The following is a 24495-nucleotide window of genomic DNA, read 5'->3' as shown; positions in this document are numbered from 1 at the left end:
GCGGCACAAACACACACACGATCTTCACTTTACACACTTTATGATTGGGTTTCACTACATTTCTGGAAATTTCGCAGATTTAAATGCGCCTGGAGCTCAGGAGGAGGTAAACGCGTTTTATATGGTTTAATTGATGTTAGATAACGTTAACGTTACTTATAGAAATGCTTGAGGTGACACATTTACCACCTCAAGTTAAACTTTTTTTTAGTTGCAAAGTAAACAACGTTTAAAAAGTATTGTTTTATGTTGCCTCAAACGTGTACATAACGTTAAGGACTAAACGTTACTCATTAGGAAGAGAAATAGAAACTAAAACGTTGTTGGTCGTGAAAGTACCCAAGCTTCCAGCTCAGGATCAACTTTCACATTTATTAAACTGTTTAAAGACACAACGTGATTAACAGACGTCAACAAAAACAAGTTTGTTCGATGTTTTATGAGGTTTTGGCGAGTTTTAAACTCAGATCTCGTGATTGACAGTCATGCTAATCGGCTAACGCGTCGCTTTGATTTGTAACTTTTACTTTTATAAAGTGTTTTACAAACTGAATTCGTGTAAACGTGTTTCAGACGAAGGGGAAGTGATAAAATGTGTGTATATGCATGAGCTTGTAAGCGTTTTTTCTTTTCTGCTTACTGTCAAATGTGTAAAAAAAAAAACAAATATAGAAAACAACAGTTCCCAAATAGATGATATCTGTCACTCTGCAACTGGGTTTTTGTTTTTGTTTAGTTGATACATTAATGTAGCTGCATATATATAGTCTTTTAGTCTTCTGGCAGAACATCATTAAAAGAAATGAAGGAGGAGAGTGGTAGTCATGCTTTTTCAATTGGATTTCCGTGGAATCATATGACACTTAGTGGGGATGTGTCTCAAAACCTAGTGAGCTCACTGTGCTGCCTACTGAGGGCGCATTTTTGGGAATCATCAGCCTCAGAATGCGCCTGTAGGTATCTTTGCATAGCTTAGTTAAGGTTGCTTTGTGCCTGCTCAAAATTCTGTGTAAAGTAGCATAAAAGCCAGACTAAATTATGCCTGCTCAGACCCACCTCAGCCCTTAAAGTACTGTATAAAGATGCAGTTGCTGTGTAAATGCATATATGCCACCTCTAAGCAGCATTAAACAGTCTGTGTAAACACACCTAAATGCCTCTTTAGAAGTGCTTCTGTGCCACCTTTGCAGTGTATATTTGGCGCATGATGACCAGAGGTGCTGCTGATTGGGCGCTTGAATAATTAGGCTACTTGAGTGTTTGTGTACCTCATTACAATTTACTGAATGTTAGCATTTTTTTTTATTGGTACCATGCCATGCATGCATATTTTGCCCAAAGCTGCTGTTAGGAATGTATTTATGATGCACCGAAATGCTTTTTGGTTAGACAAACATGCTGCATGCACTAATGATTCCTACAAAAAAAAAAAATCCAATACTCTTGTTTCCTCTCAGACCGTTGCAGGATGATTCCTGTGGTTCCTGTGGAGTCCTGCACACATGTCCTGGCAGAGTTTGACTGCCTGGACCCCCTCCTTTCCGCCCTGCGACTAGACTTGGGACGAATCAAAGTAAATCACACATTTACCTACTGAACTAACTATTGTGAAACAGTCAAAGTTTTGATAATAACGGCTTATATGGCATCTGATATTCAAACTGACCTGAATTGTGGTTGGTGCTGTTTACTTTTCATCAAGCGTGTTTTAGTTTCTGTTCTGTTTATTTGATTTTCTGCAATAAGAATTATTTTAATTATGGAGAGTAAGTGGATGAATGTAACAAAACCTGTTCGGGTCGTCTTTCAGCCCAAAAACCAAAAGGAAAAAAAATCTCAAAATATGTTTAGCATGAAGAAAATTACCATTACCATTTTTTTTGCATTGCAACTAGGGCTGGACAATAATTCAATATCAATATGTATCGCAATATTATTTTTTTCAATAACGGTGATATGATTTTTAAACTCATTTCCGATATTTCGATATACATTACCAGTGTTTCCCATACATTGATTTATTTGTGGCATTTGACTTCGTTGAATAAACATGAGCACTTCACGTTTCAAAAGCAAAACACGTCGCGTGTGTTTTATATGAATGTATTTCTGAAGGGAAAGGACTGTCTTCAGAAAAAGTTTTGATGGCATTTTTATTTTATCTGATAAGGAAGCGTTCATGAGCGGAGCTGCTTTGATTACAGCCGTTACTGGAGAAACCGCTGTTTCTGCTGCTCTCAAAGCGCCTCCTGCTGGCAGACAGTCAGTTTGCATTTTCAATAATAAGCCAGTTTCCAGTAACATGCTTTTGTTGTTGCTCAATTTTTTAGTTTTCTGAAGCAACTCGGAGCACGTTTCATACTCTTTATCCTGGTTGAAATCCTTCAGAAATCAGTCTAATATGCTGATTTGCTGATTATCAATATTTAAAACAGTACATTTTTTTCAGATTTCTTTGATGAATAGAAAGATCCAAAGATCAGCATTTGTCTGAAATAAAAAGCCTTTGTTACATTATACACTATACCATTCAAAAGCTCTTTTTTAAATTTATATTATAGAAATTTAAATGATAGAAATTATTACTTTCATTTAGCAAAGATACTTTAAATTGATCAAAAATGATAAAGACATTTATAATGTTACAAAATATTTCTATTTCAGATATATAGTACACTACGTGCCATTCACTGTACAGAAAATTCTAATTCTGTGGACAAGTGACCGATTTCAGCCGCGGCTTCAGCGTCTATTTTATAGTGTAGGGGGCGGGCGCTTCGGATTCTAGAGAGCATTTGATTGGACAGAAAGTTTGATGAGAAGCTGAAGTACGATGTGACGTCAAAAAAATCATTGAGCCGTTTCGGCGGAAGTGATGAACTGCAAGCTTTGAATGCTTATATCTTCTAAATGCGAATTTTGTCACTGTTTTGGAGCACACTGCCTTATAGATAACCTTAAGACTAACATATTGATACTAACACCCAAAAAACTTTAATTTTGATTTCATGGGGACTTGAAGATATTAATAATTAATAAGGTGAGTCTGAGATGTTTATTTGACAGTGATTTCACATTTCTTGTTTGTATGAAGGTTAAATAGGGCTTTTCTGCCCGAGTCCCGTTGGATTGCATCGGCTGTGGGGCTGAAGACGACAACTCCCATGATTCCACACTCATTCACGGCGTCATCAAACTACGCCTTTGTCTCTTTGTTTATTTCGAATACGCACATTCTAGCGGCGAAAATTGCATATTGTGCCTTTAAATGATTGAAATATAATAAAATATAATAATAATAAAATTATTGTTTTAAAGAAATTACGTTTTTTTTTTATTTAGCATAAAAGCGGTACAACAAAAATGTATCAATTTAATATATAAAATGTTATAACTAATATAAGAATACTAATTTAAATTGTACATATAATTAATTTTATTTGCATTTCAGTAATGAGAATTTTTTGTTGCATTACATTAAAGACAGATTTTAATTGTCATGAAAATTATCTTCATAGCTGCTTTCTTTAAACAGAAATATTTTTATTTTTATTTTATTATAATATTTATATTATATAATTTATATGTTATTTATTTATTTTTTTTTAATGTTTTTTTTTCTTGTTCTTGGCAGATTTTGTGAGATTCTCTCTAATATCCTTCTATCTCTGTCTGTGTATCTCGCAGTGCACATGTCTCTCCGTGTCCAGGAAGTGGTTGGCTCTGGGCACGTCTGCCGGAGGGCTTCACCTCATTCAGAGAGACGGCTGGAAGCAGAAACTCATTCTCACACACAAAGTACACAACTAAATAATTTCACAAGTTCCCCTTTAACATAGTTAGTGATTGAGTTGGTGCACAGAACTATCAGAAGTGTCGAAATACTGTTGTCCAGCGTTATCAATCAGATATCAGTGTATTTGCATTAGTGCTGCATGATTAATCAAAGTAAAACCAGGAACTGCAATATGGCTTAGTGTGATTATCAAATCGCAAAGGCTGCGATTTAATAAAATAAATATATGCACTGAGTGAACACTGTGTTCATTTACACGTTACACAGCTCGTGATCCAGTGTTTTCAGCATCTCATAGTGGCTTGGTTCACAGTAAATGCTGCTCCACACAAACTCAAAACAAAAAAAGAAAAGTTTTCCATCAAAATAAAAGTTTAATGGTTTAACGTTTGAAAAGAAAGAAATTAAAACCATAAATATTAGTATTGTAGTTGTAATGTGAAACAAAATTGTTATTGTTTTATTATTCTTAAATATTCTTTTTTTTTTTTTTTTACGGTGAAATATTCTTGATTCTTATTAGATTTTTTATTTAATAATAATAAATATTATTATTGATTACACTTTATTTTAAGGTGTCCTTGTTACTGTGTAATTATACATTTAAGTACTGAGTAATATTAATTAACTACAGTACATGTGCTTACTATATGGTTAGGGTTAGGATTTGGGTTTGGCTTAGGGTTACTTGCATGTAATTATGCATAATTTACTGTTATTATAATAGTAAGTATATGTAACGTGTAACAAGGACACCTTAAATTAAAGCGTTACCTTATTATTAATGTTATTTATTTATTTATTTTATTTGTATTCTTATTTTTTTCATGCAGCCCTAATTTGTGTGTTTAAACTTTGTGCAATCTGCAACAGTATATGCATGACGTATTTGCTTTTTGCTGTGTTTATAAATAGTTATTGATCACACCAGCACACAGGATACTAGTGCGTTGGCATCAACTTACACTTGCGTCCGGGCTCAGAGCGCATCATTCTCTGCTTTGACCCATGAAACATGCTTTTACAAGCTAGAAAGTGTGTGCACAGGCAACAGTGAAAATAGGGAAACTTTAATGTCTTTAATATAATAATAAGATTAATAATAACAGCCATAAGAAAATAATTTTCTAGTTCTGCTTTTTTTTTTTTTTATAGGAAGGCTCAGTCACGCAGGTCTCATGCTGCCCCCATGATGAAGACTTTATCGCTGTAGCAACGAGGTATTCATATTCATGTTTATATGCGCTCCTGGTGTTTTTGGTTGCCAGTCTGGACTCTTTTGATGTGTGTGTGTCCCAGTCAGGGTTTGGTGGTGGTGTGGGAGCTGCATTTAGAGCGGCGTGGCCGTCCTGAGCGCGTCTCTGTGTCCTGGGAGCACCGGGGACAGACGGTAACATCTCTGTGCTGGGACACCGCGGCCCTCCGAGTGTTTGCAGGAGATGTCGGAGGGAAAGTGTCCTGCGTCCGAGCTGGGTCATCTAAACTCGCGAAGGTATAAGAAAACGTAAAAGTTTTAACACTTGAAGTTTTATGCATGTCAGTGTGGCCATACACTACTGTTCATAGTTTGGGGTCTGTAAGATCGTTTTAATGTTTTTGAAAGAAGTCTCTTCTGCTCATCAAGGCTGCATTTGTTTGATCAAAAATACAGTAAAAATAGTAATATTGTGAAATGTTATTACAATTCAAAAGAACTGTTTTGTATTTGAATATATTTCAAAATGTAATTTATTCCTGTGATCAAAACTGAATTTTCAGCATCATTACTCCAGTCTTCAGTGTCACATGATCCTTCAGAAATCATTCTAATAGTCTGATTTGCTGCTCAAGAAACATTTTTGATTATTATCAGTGTTTGAAACGGTTGTTCTTCTTCATATTTTGTGTGGAAACCGCAATACATTTTTTTCAGGATTCTTTGAATGGAAGTTCAAAAGAAGAGCATTTATTCAAAATCGAAATTTTTGTAACATTATGAATGTCTTTAGTGTTACATTTGATCAATTTAATGCGTCTTTGCTGAATAAAAACATACATTTCTTTCAAAAGAAAAAAACGTTTTGAACAGTTTAATGCATTTTATTTAAATGATAACCAGTGATTTTAATCTATGCTTGTGTGTTTCTGTCTGTGTTTGTTGTGGTTTGGCATCCAAACAGGGCTCTGCGTTTGTGATCTTCCCAATTCAGACCATCACCACAGTGGATTCACGTGTGGTTCAGCTGGGCTACTCGGACGGACACCTGGTGGTCTCGTCTCTCAGCCGCTGCTACCTGTGTGACACGGAGAGGTGTGTGTGTTTGCAGGAGACATGGGTTGTCCCACAACTATACCAACAATTAGTTAAATAAAGGATAAGTACTCACCAGAGATCACTAGAACATTTTAAACACAAATGTACCATTTAATTTGAATTAGGCTCTTTATTTGATCAAAATATCATGTCAGACATTCATATAACATTATCTCCAATGTTCTCAGACCATAACTTAGATTAAAATGCATATTAATCGCAAGAAAAACTAAATGAAAATTCAGTTGAAACAGATGAAAATTAACTATGTTCCTGTCTCTGTTCCACTCTCAGGGAGAAGTTCTGGCGTGTGGGTAATAAAGAGCGAGATGGAGAGTTTGGGGCATGTTTTCTCCAGCAGAGTCCGGCGGGTCAGCGGGGTCAGGCGCTGCTGTACTGTGCCCGGCCCGGCTCCCGCATATGGGAGGCCAGTTTCGGTGGAGAGGTCCTGAGCACACACCAGTTTAAACAGCTGCTGGCCTGCCCACCGCTGCCCCTCGTCTCTTACAAGTGAGTATTTGTGTGTTTAACTCTAACTTGTGACTTCATTAGTGTTTGTTGTTCTGCCTCTTAGTTTTGTATCTCCATACTTTTCTCTCTATATATTTGTTATGTATTTTTGTTTTCAGGAATGAGCCACATTTCAACCCCGCACAGACGAGTCCACAGTCTCTGGCTTTCCCAAGACTCCTCCAGTTTGGGTAACCACTCCCTGTACTATAATAACACAAGACCTTTAGTAAAGACACAATATTTCATACCTGCTATTATGACTATGATGATAACGTCTCAGGTTAGAAAGGTTTTTGGGTTAATATTTAACTTGTGAATTGTGTGTGGGATTCTTAGTGATCAAAACCTGCTCACCTGGACGGATACGGCCATCTACATCTTCACCCCTCACAGCGGTCAGGTTCTGCTGTGGACAGAAGTCAAAGGTGAGAGGTCATTGTTTAACCTATATGAGGTTTTAAGTATGAAACCTCACAATGCACAAAAATACATTTACTCAAAAAAAAGATAGATAGATAGATAGATAGGGGTGTGCGATATATATAAAATATCGAGATATAATTTTTTGTCAATATCGCACACCCCTATAGATAGATAGATAGATCTATAGATAGATAGATAGATAGATAGATAGTTATTAAATATATATGTTAAAACATATTATTAATACATTTATATATATAAATGCATGTTTAACTATCTATAAATGTATTCATGTTTTAACATGTATTTAATAGCTATATAAAAATCAATAATATTTTATATAAATGTATGTATGTATATATATATATATATATACACATATATATAAGTTATTTTATATTTTATTTTAGCTACATATAAAGTATAAAAATAACTTTGTAAAAATAAAAAATACATTTTACATATTTAAAAAATATATTATATGATATTGATATTACAGCTCTTTATGGATCTTTATCTGCCTTCCTAAAAATATTGAATATAAAATTAGCATAATTTCATAATAATGTAATAATAATATAAAAATAAACATAATTAACATAAAACATGTAAATATATTTTAACAATATGTTTTAAAAAAGTAACAGTATCATTTTATATATTTATTATTTTTTATAAAGTTTATAAAAAAATTTAAATATTGTATGAAGTCTTTTATTGTATGGCCTGATTTTATAGCTCTTGGTTCTGTATCTGTCGTCTTCTCTCTATAGATGTGGTGGAGATTTCAGTTTTCCGTAATGAGCTATTTTGTCTACATGGTGACGGACGTTTGTCTCACCTGTCCCTGATGTCACCTGAGCGCTGTGTGGAGCGTCTGATGAAGAGGGAGAACTGGACGCTCGCCACCACCATCTGCTGCATGTTTCAGCACACCATTATTACATCCAGGGTACACATATAAAAACCAACACATATAGTATCCATACTGTTTCGCATACTATTTTAATAGTATGTACTGTGCAGTATGCATTAAATATTACAAAAATTAACATTAAATATTACAATAATTATTTAATTAACATTAAATATTACATTAGTACTCGATTCCAAATAAAGTCTCACTCTTTTGCATTTCCTCCTTAGGCCAGGAAGTCTCTCCCCATTGATCGGTTGGAGCAACTTAAGGCTCAGCTAAACTCCGCCTCCCAGGAGCAGCTGATTGGTCAGCTGGAGGAAGTGATCAGCAAACTGGAGCCACTGGACTCCGCCTGCAGCAGCCGCAGGAGCAGTATTTCCTCACACGTGAGTCCAAAAACACACAGGCATATGTACAGATCAGAGGTTGCGTTAACGAAAATTTTCTGTCATCGACGGAATATTTTTTAGCAGTGACGCAAAAGGCTTTCCGTCACTTTGACAGATTACATTGAGGGTGAGCTATTGTAATTTATAACTGTAATTCCCACCCCTGTCCAGTTGTACTCCACTAGTAAAGCGAAAGACATGAGCAGTTCAGTGCGCTGCCGCTTCGCTTGATCTGAGGTGTCTACAGCCATCTATCACGCCACATTAAAGAGTGCCAAAATGGTATTTATTGCTCGAATTTCCTAATAAAATGGACAGAATTTGAAATCTGAGACTTTGTTTCATATCAAAAGTAACAACCCACAAAGCTTAGCCTATTGCGGTTTATTGGATGGGAGGCGCACTATATGTACTGTTCATTCATCAACTGAAAACAGCATCGATTGGGATTTAAGAATCGATATTGGTTCATAAAAATGAGAATCTATTCAAATCGAGAAATAATTTTGTTGTTTTACCCAGCCCTAGCATATTTTATTGTTGTTAGTGGTCACTGCGGTGTTGAACATGAAAAGTGACGCACAGTCTCTGTTCATCTGTTCTCATCATAAATAAATGCATAAGCCTATATGCTCGTCCTGTAGGTTCATTATTAAAAATTAAAATGAGAACAAAAATGCAAGCAATTAAATGTGTTATTATAATTAAAATATGAAAATTAAAATGACGGGTAATAATAGATTATGATGGAATTTTTACGACCCTGTCCGTCAAAATGACGGACAATGTTAAAGTCTAACGCAACCTCTGGTACAGATGCATGTTTTTGAAATAAAAATGACTCTTCCTGTTGTGCGCAGGAGAGCTTCAACGTTCTGGACTGCGGCATCTACCGCGTCATCAGCCGAAGAGGCAGCCAATCAGACGATGATGCCAACTCCCTCGCCAACCAATCGATGCTTGAGGAGGAGCAGCTGAAGGAGTTCAGTTTCACTGAGGAGGAGCAGGTGGAGAATGGTGAGACTGAGAGAGAGTCACTGAGAAAACAAAAGATCGATTTCAGACCTAAAAGCGAGTTAGCAGATTCCGGCTCTCTCAGTGGGAATTATTTGTCCTAAAACAGGAAGTACTCACATTTCATTATTGATCAGAAAGTATGGAAGCTTGTTTATGCCATGAGATAAAAAAAAATTAAAAAAAACAGGCAATTGCAGCTTTCTATCTCACAGTTTTTCTCAGAATTGCAAGATATAAACTCAGATAAAAAAACTATTCTGACTTTTTTTCAGAATTGTTCATTTGCAAACTCGTAATTGACTCTTTGCAAAGAGTTACTGTTGCTATGTCCAACAAGCCACTCTCACTCAGTGAAAATGCATCACAGAGCAAAGAGGAAACTGACAACACACCGACAGGTTACTTTTGGTATGAAACAAGGTCTCAGCTTTCAAATGTTGTTCTTTTTTTTTAAAGAAATTCAAACAATAAATAATGTTTCGTGGCTCTTTTATGTGTCGCGACAGATCGCTGTAGCGCCTCAGTTCAAACGGCACATGAACCGATCATCTCTTCCTCTTTACTGGTTATAGCATGAACTAAACATGAATGAACATCAGAAGATATCTTGTTTTAACCGTGGAAAGACGTCAATACACACCATTTTTCAAGTTCAAGTCCACCAACGCTAATCTACTCTCCCGTCTGGTTTGTTTGTCAGACAAAATAGCAGATTCGCCGTTATGATTGGTCAGATCGCCTGTCAGTCAAACTCCCAGTGAAGGGTTAGTTGTGTGATATACAGTAAACTTGCAGAATTGTGAGATAAAAAGTTGCAATTACTTCTTTTTTTTATTTTTTTTTATCTCATGGCAAAAAAAACGGGCTTTCATAAAAGAGATTTTCTTCAACACACAAAAATATTTAGCACATAACACTACACAGATACTGTAATGCCCCATTTTACTAATTTGTCATATTTCAGAGTGAATCAGGATATTAAACAAGGAAAACACATGTAAACAAGGACTTGAAAAATGAAAGATCAGCAAATGAAAGCCATTTAATAGGCATATAACATACAACAGATGAATCGTGGACAATAAGACCAGGGATGTGTATTAAGGTAGCAAATGAGTATAATTCCAATTTTTATTTTCACATCCAAGGAAAAATTCTGCACAAAGCAACAAACTCACCACCAATCAGAACTTAACTGCTATTTAATAAACAATTTGAATGTTCAGTATGCCGACAAATGAGATTTCACTGCTTGCAGAGCTGTCGACCAAAATAAAAACCAAACAACTGACAAATAATGCAGTTTGTAGCTGGTTATGACAAAAAATATGTTATCATTTTTAATATTGTGAATTTTTAAAATTGTATAGTTTTATAGTAGTAATTGAATGTCAGTGTGTTGTATGTCAAATATTGTGCAATAAAATACACTAAAAACATCAATGAGCAGTAGTTTAATCATTTATCTGGTGTTTTGAACGTTTTAGATTGTTCTTTTTTTGATCATTATTATCTGCGTTATTCTTTGCTTTTGCTTAATTATCACACATTTTCTGACTTCATTCTCTCTGTCTTTCCAATCATCTCTCTATTATTTCTTCTCCTCCTTTTGCTGTCCTGAAGACTCTCAGTCTGTGCGTGGAGAGGGCGACAGGTCAGACATCAGCTTGCAGTTTCTGCCGCTGCCTTTCCGCTCAAAACCCCCACGAGTCGCCCTGCAGGCTGTTCGAGACAGGTACACACACACACACTTATACAGCTGTCCCTAAAAACTGTAATAATTTCACTTCCTCTTAAATTTCACACCAGACCCAGTCTGCTTTGCTCTGATTGGCTGGATCACAAGGAAGTAAAATTCCACTGAAGAGTCAAAATTCTATTAATGCTCATTAAAATGCAGCTGCTGGTACCCAGGTTATTTTTAAAACTGTAACTTCCTGTTTCGTCGTAGTGTCACATATTGCTTTGTCTCATTGTCTCATTTTATGCTGATGCCTGTGATTGGTAAGGTTACAAGTTATTTCTGCTCTTTGTTTTCTTTATGCAAAATCAGCGGCATTTTATTTCCTTATATTTCAGGCAATCATTGCCAATGTTGATGACTATCTCAGTGTTTTGTGTCTGTGAATGTGTGTACATCAGTGTCTCGAGCTTTGTGAAAAAGACCACCGAGAAGATCAACACGCTTCAGATGAACGCAGACCTGTGGCCTCGGCCTGACCTCGGGGAAGGGGTTCAAGGGGAGGTCACGGCCACAGTGACCCCTCTTCCAGAAGAAGTCGAGCATGAGTGAGTCATTTACTTTCTGACACCCAATTGATGTTTTCTGACTGCTGCTATCGGTGTTTTGTATATTGACGTTGTTTTTATTGTGATTTTTGATTGTCTCTCTGTAAGATTGAATGCTGAGCAGTCCAGCTCGGAGTCTGTGCTGCAGGAGTTGAGGGCCGCCACAAAGAAAGCCATGTGAGTTTAGAGGAGCGCTGCTTCGTACCGCTGCATACAGGCAGGAAGATGTTCAGTCAAGTTGAATTATAAGCTATTGAATGTTTGCATATGATACATTAATTAGAAAATCATAAAATAATTTGGAAATTTTGGTCAGTAGCTGGGGTCAGTAGTTTTTTTTTTAAGAGAAATTAATACTTTTTATTCAGAAAGGATGCATAAAATTGGGATCAAAAGTGACAGTAAAGACATTTATAGTGTTACAAAAGATTTTTATTTCAAACGAATGCTGTTCTTTATAACTTTCTGTTCATGGATTGAATCTATCATGGTTTCCACAAAAATATGAAGCAGCACAAACTGTTTTCAACATTGATGGTATTAATAAATATTTCTTGAGCAGCAAATCAGCATATTAGAATGATTTCTGAAGGATCATGTGACACTGAAGACTGGAGTAATGATGCTAATAAATTCAGCCTTGCATCACAGAAATACATTACATTTTACTATATATTATATTACAAGAGAACATTTTTTTTTTATTGCAATAATATTTCACAATATATACTGTTTTTACTGTATGCAGAATTGGTGAGCATAAAACATTTCAAAATCTTGGCAACCCCAAACTTTTGAACTGTAATTTAGTCATTCATTTAGTCATTTCAATAATCAATTTTCATCAAGTTTATAGGTTTAAATACATTAATGCAAAAGAGAAATTATGTATTTTGTATATGCTCAATTAGAAATAGACGTTTTTCACAGTTGTGTGTAGCCATTTGCTGTTCATTTTAATAGCCTTCAGTGTGACAAATAATTTTTTAAAGTACGTATAATTATATTTAGTCTCTCAATTAATATTAAGTCATACAATATGTGTATAATAATGACAGTGAATATTTAAAAATTGTTTTAGATGAAATATAGCATATCATACTATATGAAATTACTACCCAATCACTGTAGCTGCTTTTCCTGCGCACTGGACTGTTATCAGAGTTGATATTTTTTCCTCTGCAGCTCTCAGATCCAGGACCCCATGGTTTTATTGGACCCTGTCTGTCTAAGCGATGTTCTTCGAGAGTGGGATCCAGTTCTGGAGAGGGTCCTCGGTCCAGAGGATCACACCAGACCTACAGAACTAACAACTCAAGAGGAGAAGACTCTGGAGGAGGAAGAGCTTGTTTCATCAATGTCCTGCTGTGTCGTGGTTCAGCCAGATATCTACTCTGCTAACCTGGACGAATCTGCAACCCTTACTGAAGAAGAGGACCATGGAGAGAGCACCCCTTGTTCCACCGCCCCAGTCAGAGCGCTGTTCCCACCTCTGGCGAATCATGTCGAACTAGTACAGCTGTTTTCCCCCAAACCTCTGCCCCCTGACCTCCAGGCTGACCTCTCGCAGCTGGCCTGTCTTTATCTGGAGATGGGCTGCCCCGGTAGAGGAGGCATCGAAAGCGTGTGTGTGTTCCTCAGGAGGTACTTCTTCCTGTTGGACCAGGAGAGAGTGAGAAAGATGTGTATGCTGCGATACAGAGAGCACCGCGAGGTGATGAAGGCGTATATTGCTGGCATGCTGGGTAAGCTTTTTACATAAATGTGTATTAACTGTAATAATTGGTGCATTTAAGTCTTCCTGGGAAGTTTGTATTTACGAGTTGGCAAGTCATAATTGCAACTCTGGTCAGAGTGAAAAGTGAAACTACAAACTAAAAGTAAAATTAAAACCAGTAAAAAAAAAATAAATAAAAACACAACAAAATGACTAAAACTAATTAAAATTAAATTAAAAAAAATATAATAATAAAAACTGATAGCATAGAACTATAATAGCATCTCAGTGATACTAAAGTAAGTCAGAGTCAGTTTTTCATAAAAATCAACAGGTTTTTTTTAATCTACAAAATCATAACTAAAGAATTCGCTTCAGATGTGTTTTTGCTTTTTTATGTTTTTATTCAGTTTCTGAATGTGCTGTAAATTGAATCGTTAGATATTGTATCATAATTGTACAGTACTATGGTATTTTGTTCATGCAACTGGATTTATTGTTCATTCATGCAGGTTCAACTCATTAATACAATCTTTCCAACATGACTTAAATGTACCAAATGAATCATTACACAGCCCTGCATTATATTCGCTGAATTAAATCCAATACTTTTTTCTTATTAATTTTGGGCTGCAATTAAACATATGTAAAATGTTTAAAAACTGTAGGTGACAGAAAAATATTATTGATATTTTTGAATTCAGCATCATCAAATTAGCTAATATTAGTCCTCTTTTGCAAATCAGCAGATTTTTTTTTTTTTCGAGATTCAGGGCTGAGCTATTGCATTTCTGTTCATATTAATTCTCCTAATATTCTGCGGCGTGTTGTAGAGTTCACTCAGGCCAGTAAGGTGGTGGAGGTGATTCAGAAGGGCGATCTGCTGAAGTCTCTGCGCAGCCTGAGAGAACTTCAGCCCTGGAACGCACCTCTGCTACTCTCACACCTGTACAGGTGAGTTTATGCCACACATGTGCTTAGAATCTATATGTAATGTCAATATGGCCACCTGCAGACCTGAATATGTCATTTATATTGAATATAATGCTTTTTTTCTCTACAGACTCTATGATAAACACGGAGAGGTGGCTGTTCGTGCCTACCCGCAGTTCTATCCCACAATCCTCCCCTCTGACATCATGGCCATGGCTTTACCCAGCCACTTCCTGCCTTATCTGGACAATCTGGTCCAATCACGAGCCGAGCAGCAGCGGTACGACTGTGTTTCATTATACAGTGTTTTATGATGTTTGTTTATCATAGTTGTAAAGGTTATAAATGAGCCATTCATACCCTGTGATGTTGTATTCTTGTTTTTGAATATATCAAATAAACTATTTTTGTCATCTGCCAGGTTGTCTTTCTTGGGCTCTCTTCTCCAGCCAGAAACTCTGCGACAGGATTGGCTGGAACTGGCGCTATCCCATGATGCCCCACAAAAGGATGACACACTCACTGCTGACGGACAGCCCAGGTACAAAAAACAATTTATATGTAACTAGATTCCTCAACAAACAAATACGAGGAATTATTAATGTCTGTAATATAAATAACATGCTATATATACTATATACTAGGGCTGTCCATTTAACGCGTTAATTAGATTAATTAATTACGTTGAAAAATAACGCGTTAAAATTGTTAGCACATTTAACGCACTTTCCCCGCCCCAGACCTACGTGGGTCATCTGACATTTCATTCAGTTAATTGATGGCAAATATGAGTCAGAGCAACAGCTCACTGAGTGATGGAGCCTAGAAAACGTAGTTAGAATGTCCCTGAAATTCAAGATATGGGGAAAAAATGCCCCTGTTTGAGTTTTTGTCTCATATTTACATCATATAGTAAAGCAATATAACACGAGCAATAAGTGCAATATCACACAAATGTGATACTGATCTTATAAAACAGTTAACAAAATAAGAAGTGAATATTGTGTTATTTTAGACACAATGTTGTCTGTTTTGCTCAATTTTGCCAACGAAGATATAAAAACAAAGCAGAACTGTACATCTCCGAGCAACACACAGCAGCATTTCATTTCTTAATGCACGTTTTGAACGAATTGGGTGAACCATTAGGCGTGTTGAACCATTGGCCATAGGCGCATTGGATTTGAAGCGGTGCTGCACAGATCGATCGGTGTATGGCATCAAAAGTACCGCGAGAGTGATTCAAAAGCATGCAGAGTCGTCTGCTCTCTAATCGCTCTCGCGGTACTTTGATGTCACACACCGATCGATCTGATGGTGATGATCCGCTTCAAGTCGAACAAGCCTAATGATTCAATGGACCATTCATAAAGAACCATTTACTTCACTCCTGAATGAATCAGCCATTTGAACGAATCAAATGAATGAATAAATGACTCGATGACTTAATCATTAAGACATTTACCACCACCTACTGGCAGTTTTAGTTTATTATTTAGAGTATCATTTCATTAAAGAAATAATATTTCCATAGTAATAATAATAAAAAATGATTAAACGTATAGTTCACCCACCCAAAAATGAAAATTTTATCATCATTTACTCACCCCCATGGTCCAAAATAGTATATGTAATAAATGTTATGTTGAATCAAACAAAGTATTTCTTGCTGAAGCTACTTTTTGTAATGTCTGTTTGATGCTTTACACAACAGTGACTTAAAATGATATTACATATACATATATACATATATACAGTGGTGTGAAAAAGTGTTGGTCCTGATTTCTTATTTTTTTGCATGTTTGTCACACTTTAATGTTTCAGATCATCAAACAAATTTAAATATTAGTCAAAGATAACACAAGTAAACACAACATGCAGTTTTTAAATGAAGGTTTTTATTATTAAGGGAAAACAAAATCCAAAACTACATGGCCCTGTGTGAAGAAGTGTTTGCCCCCCTGTTAAAACTGTGGTTTATCACACCTGAGTTCAATTTCTCTAGCCACACCCAGGCCTGATTACTGCCACACCTGTTCGCAATCAAGAAATCTCTTAAATAGGACCTGCCTGACAAAGTGAAGTAGACCAAAAGATCCTCAAAAGCTAGACATCATGCCGAGATCCAAAGAAATTCTATATATATGATTTATATTTCTATAATGTCTCCTGTGCTGTAGGTGGCACTCTCATTTCTTCAGCTGGGGTTATGGGCGTCTACTGTCTTTGCTGATTCGTCTGCCTGCTGATCTGGCCTCCAAACAGAAGATGATGGAGAAGTGCAGAACTCATGGGTGAGTGTAGAATTAGAATGGATAGAATTGGATCAGAATGTGTAGTTGTGTGTACTGTGACAGTGTTATTTGTCTCTGAGGTATTGGATGGGTTACCTGTACCTGTGCAGAGAGCTGCAGCGGCGGCCCGAGGCTTTCAGTGTCATCTGCAGACTGGACGACATGACACTACTAGAGGGGGATGATGGTACAACAAACACAGATGCTCAAAACTGTCAATACAAAGTCACTTAATTTGTTTATTTTAACCAAGAACCTGGTTGTCTGACTGACTCTTAAAGACACTGTGGAGTTATTCTATGTCTGTAATGCCTCTCTCTTTGTCTTTCTGCAGGTATTGTACCTCAGTCTTTTGACGAGTGGGTGTTGCTTCTCCAGCTCTCCCAGCAAATCAGTTCAAGCAACGAAGCCCCGCCCACTTCAGCCCTGCCCAGCAGCCCCAATGGATCCTGTTCAGACGACACTAACGGCACGAGCGATAGTTCTCCCGACCTATTAGACGGTTCGACTGACTGGAGCATTCGTGTCAGCCCGGAGAACATCATCCTGCGTCTGGTGCGGGTCTTCGGGCCGGACCAGGCCCTGACGGCCCTCCAGGAGCGCGGGATACAGGTGGATCTCAGTTCACGCTCAACGCTGGTCTGCGATCTGCTTCGTGTGGCTGAGAAGCGGCACAGGTGAGAGCATGGAAAATAATAGTGGGCTTTTCAGAAAGCAGTACACTAGCATTCAATGCCAAACTTACTGTTTTTAAAAATATAAGTATATACTATAAGTATATACAATAAAATATTAGGGCTGTGACGGTTGCCGTGACAACCGCGTCACCACCGCGGTTGTCTACTGCCACCGGCGGTAGTGCACGTGACGTCACACACTATATAACAAGCATAATACGAAGTTTTGTATACAAGTGTAATAACAGTAATAGTTGCAAATTGTTTTATTTAGACTAAGTCTATGGTAATTCACAAATTACCTCAAACGCCATACACAGTGTTTCCTTTAGATTGGCAGGTTTGAGCGCAGGAAAATACAGTTTATTCTGCATTCAGCAAATTAATTTTGTGTTGGGCGATGGACCTTGTTGGGAAACCAAATACTACATCGCCGATCTGGAGACATCTCCATTCATGGCACCCATCCGCGTTTGTACAAGTGTCTTCAAGTTCCCGTGATCGCAAACGCCTGGCTGGTCAGGTTTGGTGAGGCTTTCTCCAAACTGACCAAATACAAACGAGACAGCGATAAATGGTAGATGTTAACAAGAAATGTGGGAACGATTCCTATTTCAAAGAGAGCGCGTGCAGATGAGGAGTTAATGCGCCCGCTTGCTTGGCGGCGGAACTGTGAACGTGTCTACACTAACGGTCGACCGGTATGGGTTTTTCACTGGCCGATGCTGATGCCGATATTTAGAAATCAGGGCAGCCGATGGCCGATATATGATGCTGATTTTTTTGGCCGATATTTTGGCCGATTTTCTTCTTTTTTTTTCCCCTTCATCTCATAAAAGGGAGTTTGAGTAAATGATTATTGCAAGGTACAAGATAGTAATAGTAGTAGTAGCCTAATTCAGAGTAATAATACATGGCTCAAAACTTAAGCACCTTCTCAAAACAGTTCTGAAGCATGCTTTTTGTCTGTTTGCTGACAGACACCAGTGTTTCCCACAGACTTGCAAATGCAAATTCTCCGCCAGCAGGAGGCGCTGTTGGAGCGGGAGATATAGCGGTTTCCCCAGTAACGGCCGTAATCTAATAAGCACTGCCTTCACAAACGCTATTTTATCAGGCATTACAGGAAAGGCGAAATGAAAATGACACCGAAGCTTTTCTGAAGACGGTCGGTTCTTTTCAAAGATACATTCATATAAAAACACCCGCGCTGCATTTTAATTTTGAAACGTGCAGTGCTCAGTTTATTCAACGAAGTATAAGCCTTTTAGGAAACTAAAAGCTAGGTGTTAATTTCGTCAACGAAGACGACGATGAAAAAAAAACGACAAAAAAAAAGTTCTCACATACAGCGCGTGATCAGTTCTCAGTGCTCAAATACACACACAGCAGTCCAACTGTCTATCGTGTGAGTATCTCATGTAAATATGGTCTGTTATGGATTAAGTGAACGTAAACGGGTGGATGAAAACTGAACGGGTGTCAATATTACGTACATGCCTTCCGTCTTAAAGGGACAGCATTCCTAATTAAGTACCTATCCTTGTCATTAATCCTTTTTAACCAACAAAAGATGTTAAATAAATGTTAAGTAAACCTACTGTATCTGAAAAATTTGTTTAATTTGTATCTCTTTCGTATTTCTCTTATTGTCTTATTTTGCTTCTTTTTCAAAAATTATACATTATATATATTATATATGAATAAATGTTGGTAACTGCAGTTTGACTAAAAGTAATGACTAAAAGTTGACAAAAATGCAATGACTTTTCATCAACTAAAACTAGACTAAAACTATGAAAGACTCAAATGACTAAATGTGACTAAAACTATTAAGCATTTTCGTCTCAAGATGAAGACTAAGGCTAAATCAAAAATGCCTGTCAAAATTAACACTGTTAGGAAATCTATTTGTGGCGGTGACGAGCTGCCACAAATAACTTTCACATGCAAATGACTTGTTGCACTTATGAATATGATAACTTTCCGGCATCAATTCTAGTAGGGTAAAACGTAATTATGCTTTCGAAACAGTCTGCTTTGCCCTGCCATCATTAGCTGAAGCTTTGTGTGAACAAGAAGCAGCTGCAGAGTGTGAGTTGCTCCGTCTATCGTCACGCAGCCAGAGAGAGATTCTCTGGCATTCTGCAACAACGCTTAGCTGCCCGCAGATGTGCCTGCCTATAAATCGGCCTAATTTGCAGCACAGTCGGCCAATGCCGATTAATTAAAAAATGCCAAAAATCGGCCGATCAATCGGTCATCCTCTAGTCTACACCGGACACGACACCGCCACGTCGCGACAGGTTGAGTCTCTAAACAGGACGTTTGAACTTTGTGTCAGTACCTCATAAATAGAACGAGGCAGTTTACTGTCGGGGATTTGTCATGTCGTGTCGTGCCGCATCCAGTGTAGCATCACTACATAATTCTAGTTCTATAGCCTAGTATTTTGTTGTGTCGCGCCACGCCGCTCGTGTCCCGTAGACAGGGTGTATTTAACTTTCTTATTTAGGCTACTTACTTCTTTACCGTCACAGCCCTATAAAATATAAGTATATACTATAAGTATATATAAAAGTATACAATAAAAATATACACTGCACAGTATGCTAGTATTCTATTCCAAACATATTAGTTAATTTAGCATACTAACATATGACTCTTACTATATCTGAAATAGAAAGTGAAGTTTAGTAGTATGCTAAGTTTTTGAAAATTACTTAGCATTCTGCAGTCTTCAGTATATACTGCACAGTATGCCAATATTCTATTTCAATTTAATTGTTTTTGGAAAATACTAAGCAGTTTATATTAAATAGCAGGCAGAATGGTGGTATTCCATTACGAACATATTAGTTGAATTTGGAATAGCATGCTACCATACGACATAATATTTTTGTCATATAAAATTATAAATAGTATAGTAGTATGAGTAGTATAGTAGTATGCGAAAAATAGTAGTCCATCCCGATCATATTGGCTAAATTCGGAATTGCATACAGTATAGTATTGCTATTTCTGCCATATTATATAGGAGAAAGAGTAAGAGCGGTATAATAAATAGTGTAAAATATTAGGCAGTCAACAGTATAAACTGCCCAGTATGCTAGTATTACATTAAAAAAATAGTATGCTGTGTACAGTATCTACTGCCCAGAATGCTAGTATTCAGTTCTGAACATATTGGTTGAATTCAGAATAACATACTAGCATACAAGTCTTACAATTTCTGATTTATAAAGATACGGAAGAAATAGTAAGCATAGTATGGTAGTATGCTATTTCAAATTTAGACATTATTTTGGGGAAAATAGTAGACAGTGTACAGTATGGTACAGCAAGCAGAATGGTAGTACTCAATTACGAATATGTCATTTTTTAAAATTAGTAGTCAGTCTACACTATATAATGCACCGTATGCTAATATTCCATTCCGAATATATTGGTTGTATTCAGAATAGCTTACTAGCATAAGACTCTTACTTTTTCTCCCACATAAATATGTTATGCTATTTTAAATTTAGACATTGTTTGTTTTGGAAAATAGTATGCTTTATACATTATATAGCAAGCAACACGCTAGTATTCCATTACAAACATATTGTTTTAGGATGGAAAATAGTAGGCAGTGTACAGTATATACTGCGCAGTAAGCTAATATGCCAATCCAAACATACTGGCTGAATTCAGGATAGCATACTAACTAACATACTGCTCCTTACTATTTCTTACTACTACTCTTCCATATAATGATATAGTAGAAATGGTAAGAATAGTATGAATGATAATATGATATTTTGAATTTAGACATTGATTTTTGTAAAATACTGTGCTGTGTACAGTATATACTGCCCGGTATGCTAGTATTCCATTCTGAACATTGGTTGAATTCACAATGGCATACTAGCATACGACTTGCTATTTCTGCTTTATAAATATATGGGAGAAATAGTAAGAGTAGTATGGCAGTATGCAATTTAGAATTTAGACATTATTTTTGTAAAATACTAGGGAGTGTACAGTATATACTGTGCACTATGCTGATATTCTATTTAGAACATATTGGTTGTCTGGCATACTAGCATACTACTTTTACTATTTCTGCCATATGAATGTGTATTTTTAATGGACGTTCAAATTTAGACATTGTTAGCCATTGTTATTTTGGAAAATAGCACGTTAGTAGTCATATTGTTTTAGGAAGGCTAATATTAGGCAGTGTACAGTACATACTGCGTAGTATGCTAATATTCCATTCAGATCTATATGTTTTTGGAAAATAATAGGCAGTGTAAATTATATAGCGAGCAGAATGGTAGTATTCCATTCTAAACATGTCATTTTAGGAAAATACTAGGCAGCGTACTGTATATATCATTACGACCAAGTATTTTTTTTTGTATTTTGGAAAATAGTAGGCAGGGAACAGTATATACTGCGCAGTGTACTTGTATTCCATTCTAAATTTAGGTAATGTTTAACAATTTCTGTACTCATGCATTCATTCTTCTTTGTTTTCTCTCTTGACGTTTTAGAGCATTGATTCAGACCATGTTGGAGCGCTGTGACCGGTTTCTGTGGTCTCAGCAAGCGTAAGACCTCTATGTCCACATGATCTCCACATATGCCTCCAGGACCCAGCGCTGCTCTTAGTATGGACACACTACGGCCTGCCTTCTGTAGTTTGGGTCATGTTTCTATAAAACAGCTGCTCTGGGATCAGCTGCCTTGCTGAAGATAATGTGGCAGATCAGCTGATTTCAGATTGTGATGCATTCCAGTCAATCTAATGCAGATTCCAATTCATCGTTTTTTTCTTCGCACCAGCACTATGACTATATTGTGCCGTAAATGGTGAAAGCACTGCGTGGGAATCACATGACTTGGTCTAAACTGTTCTTCAGTATTTTGTCTCCTGTTTCCTATTTAGCTATTTAATAAGGTGCTGACACAGTATTAACAATGGGCTTTTTTACGTCATTTATAAATCCATTTGCACGTAAATTATCCTATTGAATTGAATTCAACAATTTATGTATGAATGCTTTGATCTACACTTCCATGTTTATTAATGAGGCCCAATGTGTTTTCATGTGGTTTTAGGACTATGTATAATATACAGTATATCCCTTTAAAAAAAAAAAACATACATACATAGAGTATATATTAGTGCATCCAAAATAAAAGTTTTTGATTACATAAGATATGTGTGTGTATTGTGTATATTTATTATGTATATATAAATACATAAACATACAGCATATATTTTGAAAATATTTACATGTATATATTTATATTCATATATTCAAATATATTTAATATATAAACGTAACATATTTTTCTTAAATATATACATGCATGTGTGTGTATTTAATATATACATAATAGATATACACAGCACACACATATTATGTAAACAAAAACTTTTATTTTGGATGCGATTAATCGTTTAATAGCCTTAATGAAATTTTAATCTCCAGGTATTTGAGAACCTTGTCAAACAAGGGAAAACTAACAAAGCTGTGTTCTTTTAACAGAGATGACTATAAATAATTGTGAATGTATGAATTAAAAGAGTTTTTGTAACTAATGCCATGTGGCTCAGCTGGTTTAACAGGCTGCTCTTCATGAAAAGCACAATAAATATGAGTATCATGTTCATTTATAATTGTGTCGAAAGTGTTGTTCCTTTGAACGCATGCCTGAGAGAATCTCTCTTCATTGCTCTTCATGCAAACTAACATAATATGAATGCATGGAAAGAGTATTAGCAATGAATTTGTGAGGATTTTATTAAGCTCATTATTTTTGCACTGACACTAGATTTGGATTGTAAATGGACATGCTGTGCTACACAAACACATTTACATCTTGTGCCAGCTTAACACTGGTTTCCTGTGTAGGTCCGTGAGGCACGTGCTCCCGTCAGACGTGTGAAGATATTCGCACTCGTCCCGAGTGCTGCATCAAACCCACCGAGAACAACAGCCTTTTAAAGTCATCGTCCTGGAATCCCCGAAGTTCTCCTCACTTTCCAATTTCTCTTATCAGACTTTCAGAACTGTCTGTTTTTCTCTGTTGCTCCACTGACCTCTTTTCCAGGTGTGTCTTCTATCAGATCGTCCCTGTGCCAGCAGAAGTGTCATCCGCAGGTGGGCAGAAAAAGGCGGATTACGGGAAACATTGACAATAAACTCCTAACACTAAATGTTAAAAGAAACAGTTCACCTAAAAATGAAAATTTGCTTAAAATTTATTCACCCTGAGGCCACTTGAGATGAGTTTGTTTCTTTATCAGAAATGATTTGGAAAAATGCATTGTATCTCTTGCTCACCAATGGATGTGAATGGGTGCCGTCAGGATGAGAGTCCAAACATCTGATAAAAACATCACAGTAATCCACACCACTCCAGTCCAGCAGTTAATGTCTTGAGAAATTAAAAACTGCATGTTTGTAGGAAACAAATCCATCAAGGCATTTTAATTTTAAACAGTCGCTTCCAGCTAAAATACAAGTCCATAATACATAATATTGCTTCTTCCAGTGAAAAAGTAATCTTGTCTGAATCAGGAGAGAAATATGCATGGATCAAGAACCATTTACAAGCCGAAACAGTCCTAAATTAATATGTGGGTGGATTTTGTTGTGAGAGGACAACGATGAACTTTTACACTGAAGGAAGTGTTATTATGTATTATGGACTTCTATTTTGGCCAGAAGCAATGGTTTAATGTGGAGTGCATACATTTTCAGCAAATTTTCATTTTTGGGTGAACTATTCCTATAAGGTTCAGTATGTGTCATCCTACAGCATTTGTGCTCCAGACGTGAATGTTTCCTCAAATAATTTTTTGAGTTTTCTTGCGAAAAGCTGTGCTGTTACTTTACTTAGACCATAATAAGATCATAAAACTGGGCGAAAAACTCCCACAGAATTTCAAGGATGAACCCAAGCTATATCTTGAAACCACCCAAAACACCCTAGACCCTCTAGAGCACCTTAGCAACCACTGCTCACATTTTGTTCAGAAGGCAGTGACTCTCTATGACTTACACGAGGAGTGATTGTGTCGTTAACCCCATTAGATAGAGGATGATGTGTTTGGATCGAGAGGTAATTAGGGCGGGATAGTCACTCCGTGTGTGTTCGGGATTGTTTGATGTTGAATTGTTGTCACCAGTCACACAGATAACAGAATTCTGCACATACCTGCAGACCAAAGCCAGCAT

General features: G+C 36.6%; 1 protein-coding gene across 1 annotated transcript; it reads left to right on the top strand.

The window, feature by feature from the left end:
* LOC107676470 (Hermansky-Pudlak syndrome 5 protein-like) lies at positions 1–22429 on the top strand. Its single transcript, XM_016471022.1, has 23 exons — positions 1–106; positions 1458–1573; positions 3688–3798; positions 4952–5016; positions 5096–5288; positions 5956–6086; positions 6384–6599; positions 6719–6790; positions 6939–7027; positions 7799–7977; positions 8172–8330; positions 9194–9350; positions 10974–11085; positions 11493–11639; positions 11748–11816; positions 12825–13384; positions 14190–14310; positions 14420–14569; positions 14711–14830; positions 16470–16583; positions 16664–16770; positions 16918–17260; positions 21799–22429. Exons 2-23 carry the CDS (start codon positions 1469–1471, stop codon positions 21857–21859), a joined length of 3381 nt encoding a protein of 1126 aa, XP_016326508.1. The 5' UTR covers positions 1–106; positions 1458–1468; the 3' UTR covers positions 21860–22429.
* The last annotated feature ends 2066 nt before the right edge of the window (positions 22430–24495 follow it).

Source organism: Sinocyclocheilus anshuiensis, unplaced genomic scaffold (genome assembly GCF_001515605.1).
Source record: "Sinocyclocheilus anshuiensis isolate Anshui unplaced genomic scaffold, SAMN03320099.WGS_v1.1 scaffold228, whole genome shotgun sequence".
Taxonomy (NCBI): Eukaryota; Metazoa; Chordata; class Actinopteri; order Cypriniformes; family Cyprinidae; genus Sinocyclocheilus; species Sinocyclocheilus anshuiensis.
This window is presented reverse-complemented; position numbering and strand designations above follow the sequence as displayed.

Coding starts and splice junctions, on each gene's coding strand:
- LOC107676470 (XM_016471022.1), top strand. CDS start 1,469: ATGATTCCTGTGGTTCCTGTGGAGTCCTGCACACATGTCCTGGCAGAG. Junction 1,574..3,687: donor TAGACTTGGGACGAATCAAA/GTAAATCACACA, acceptor TGTATCTCGCAG/TGCACATGTCTCTCCGTGTC. Junction 14,831..16,469: donor ACTGCTGACGGACAGCCCAG/GTACAAAAAACA, acceptor CCTGTGCTGTAG/GTGGCACTCTCATTTCTTCA.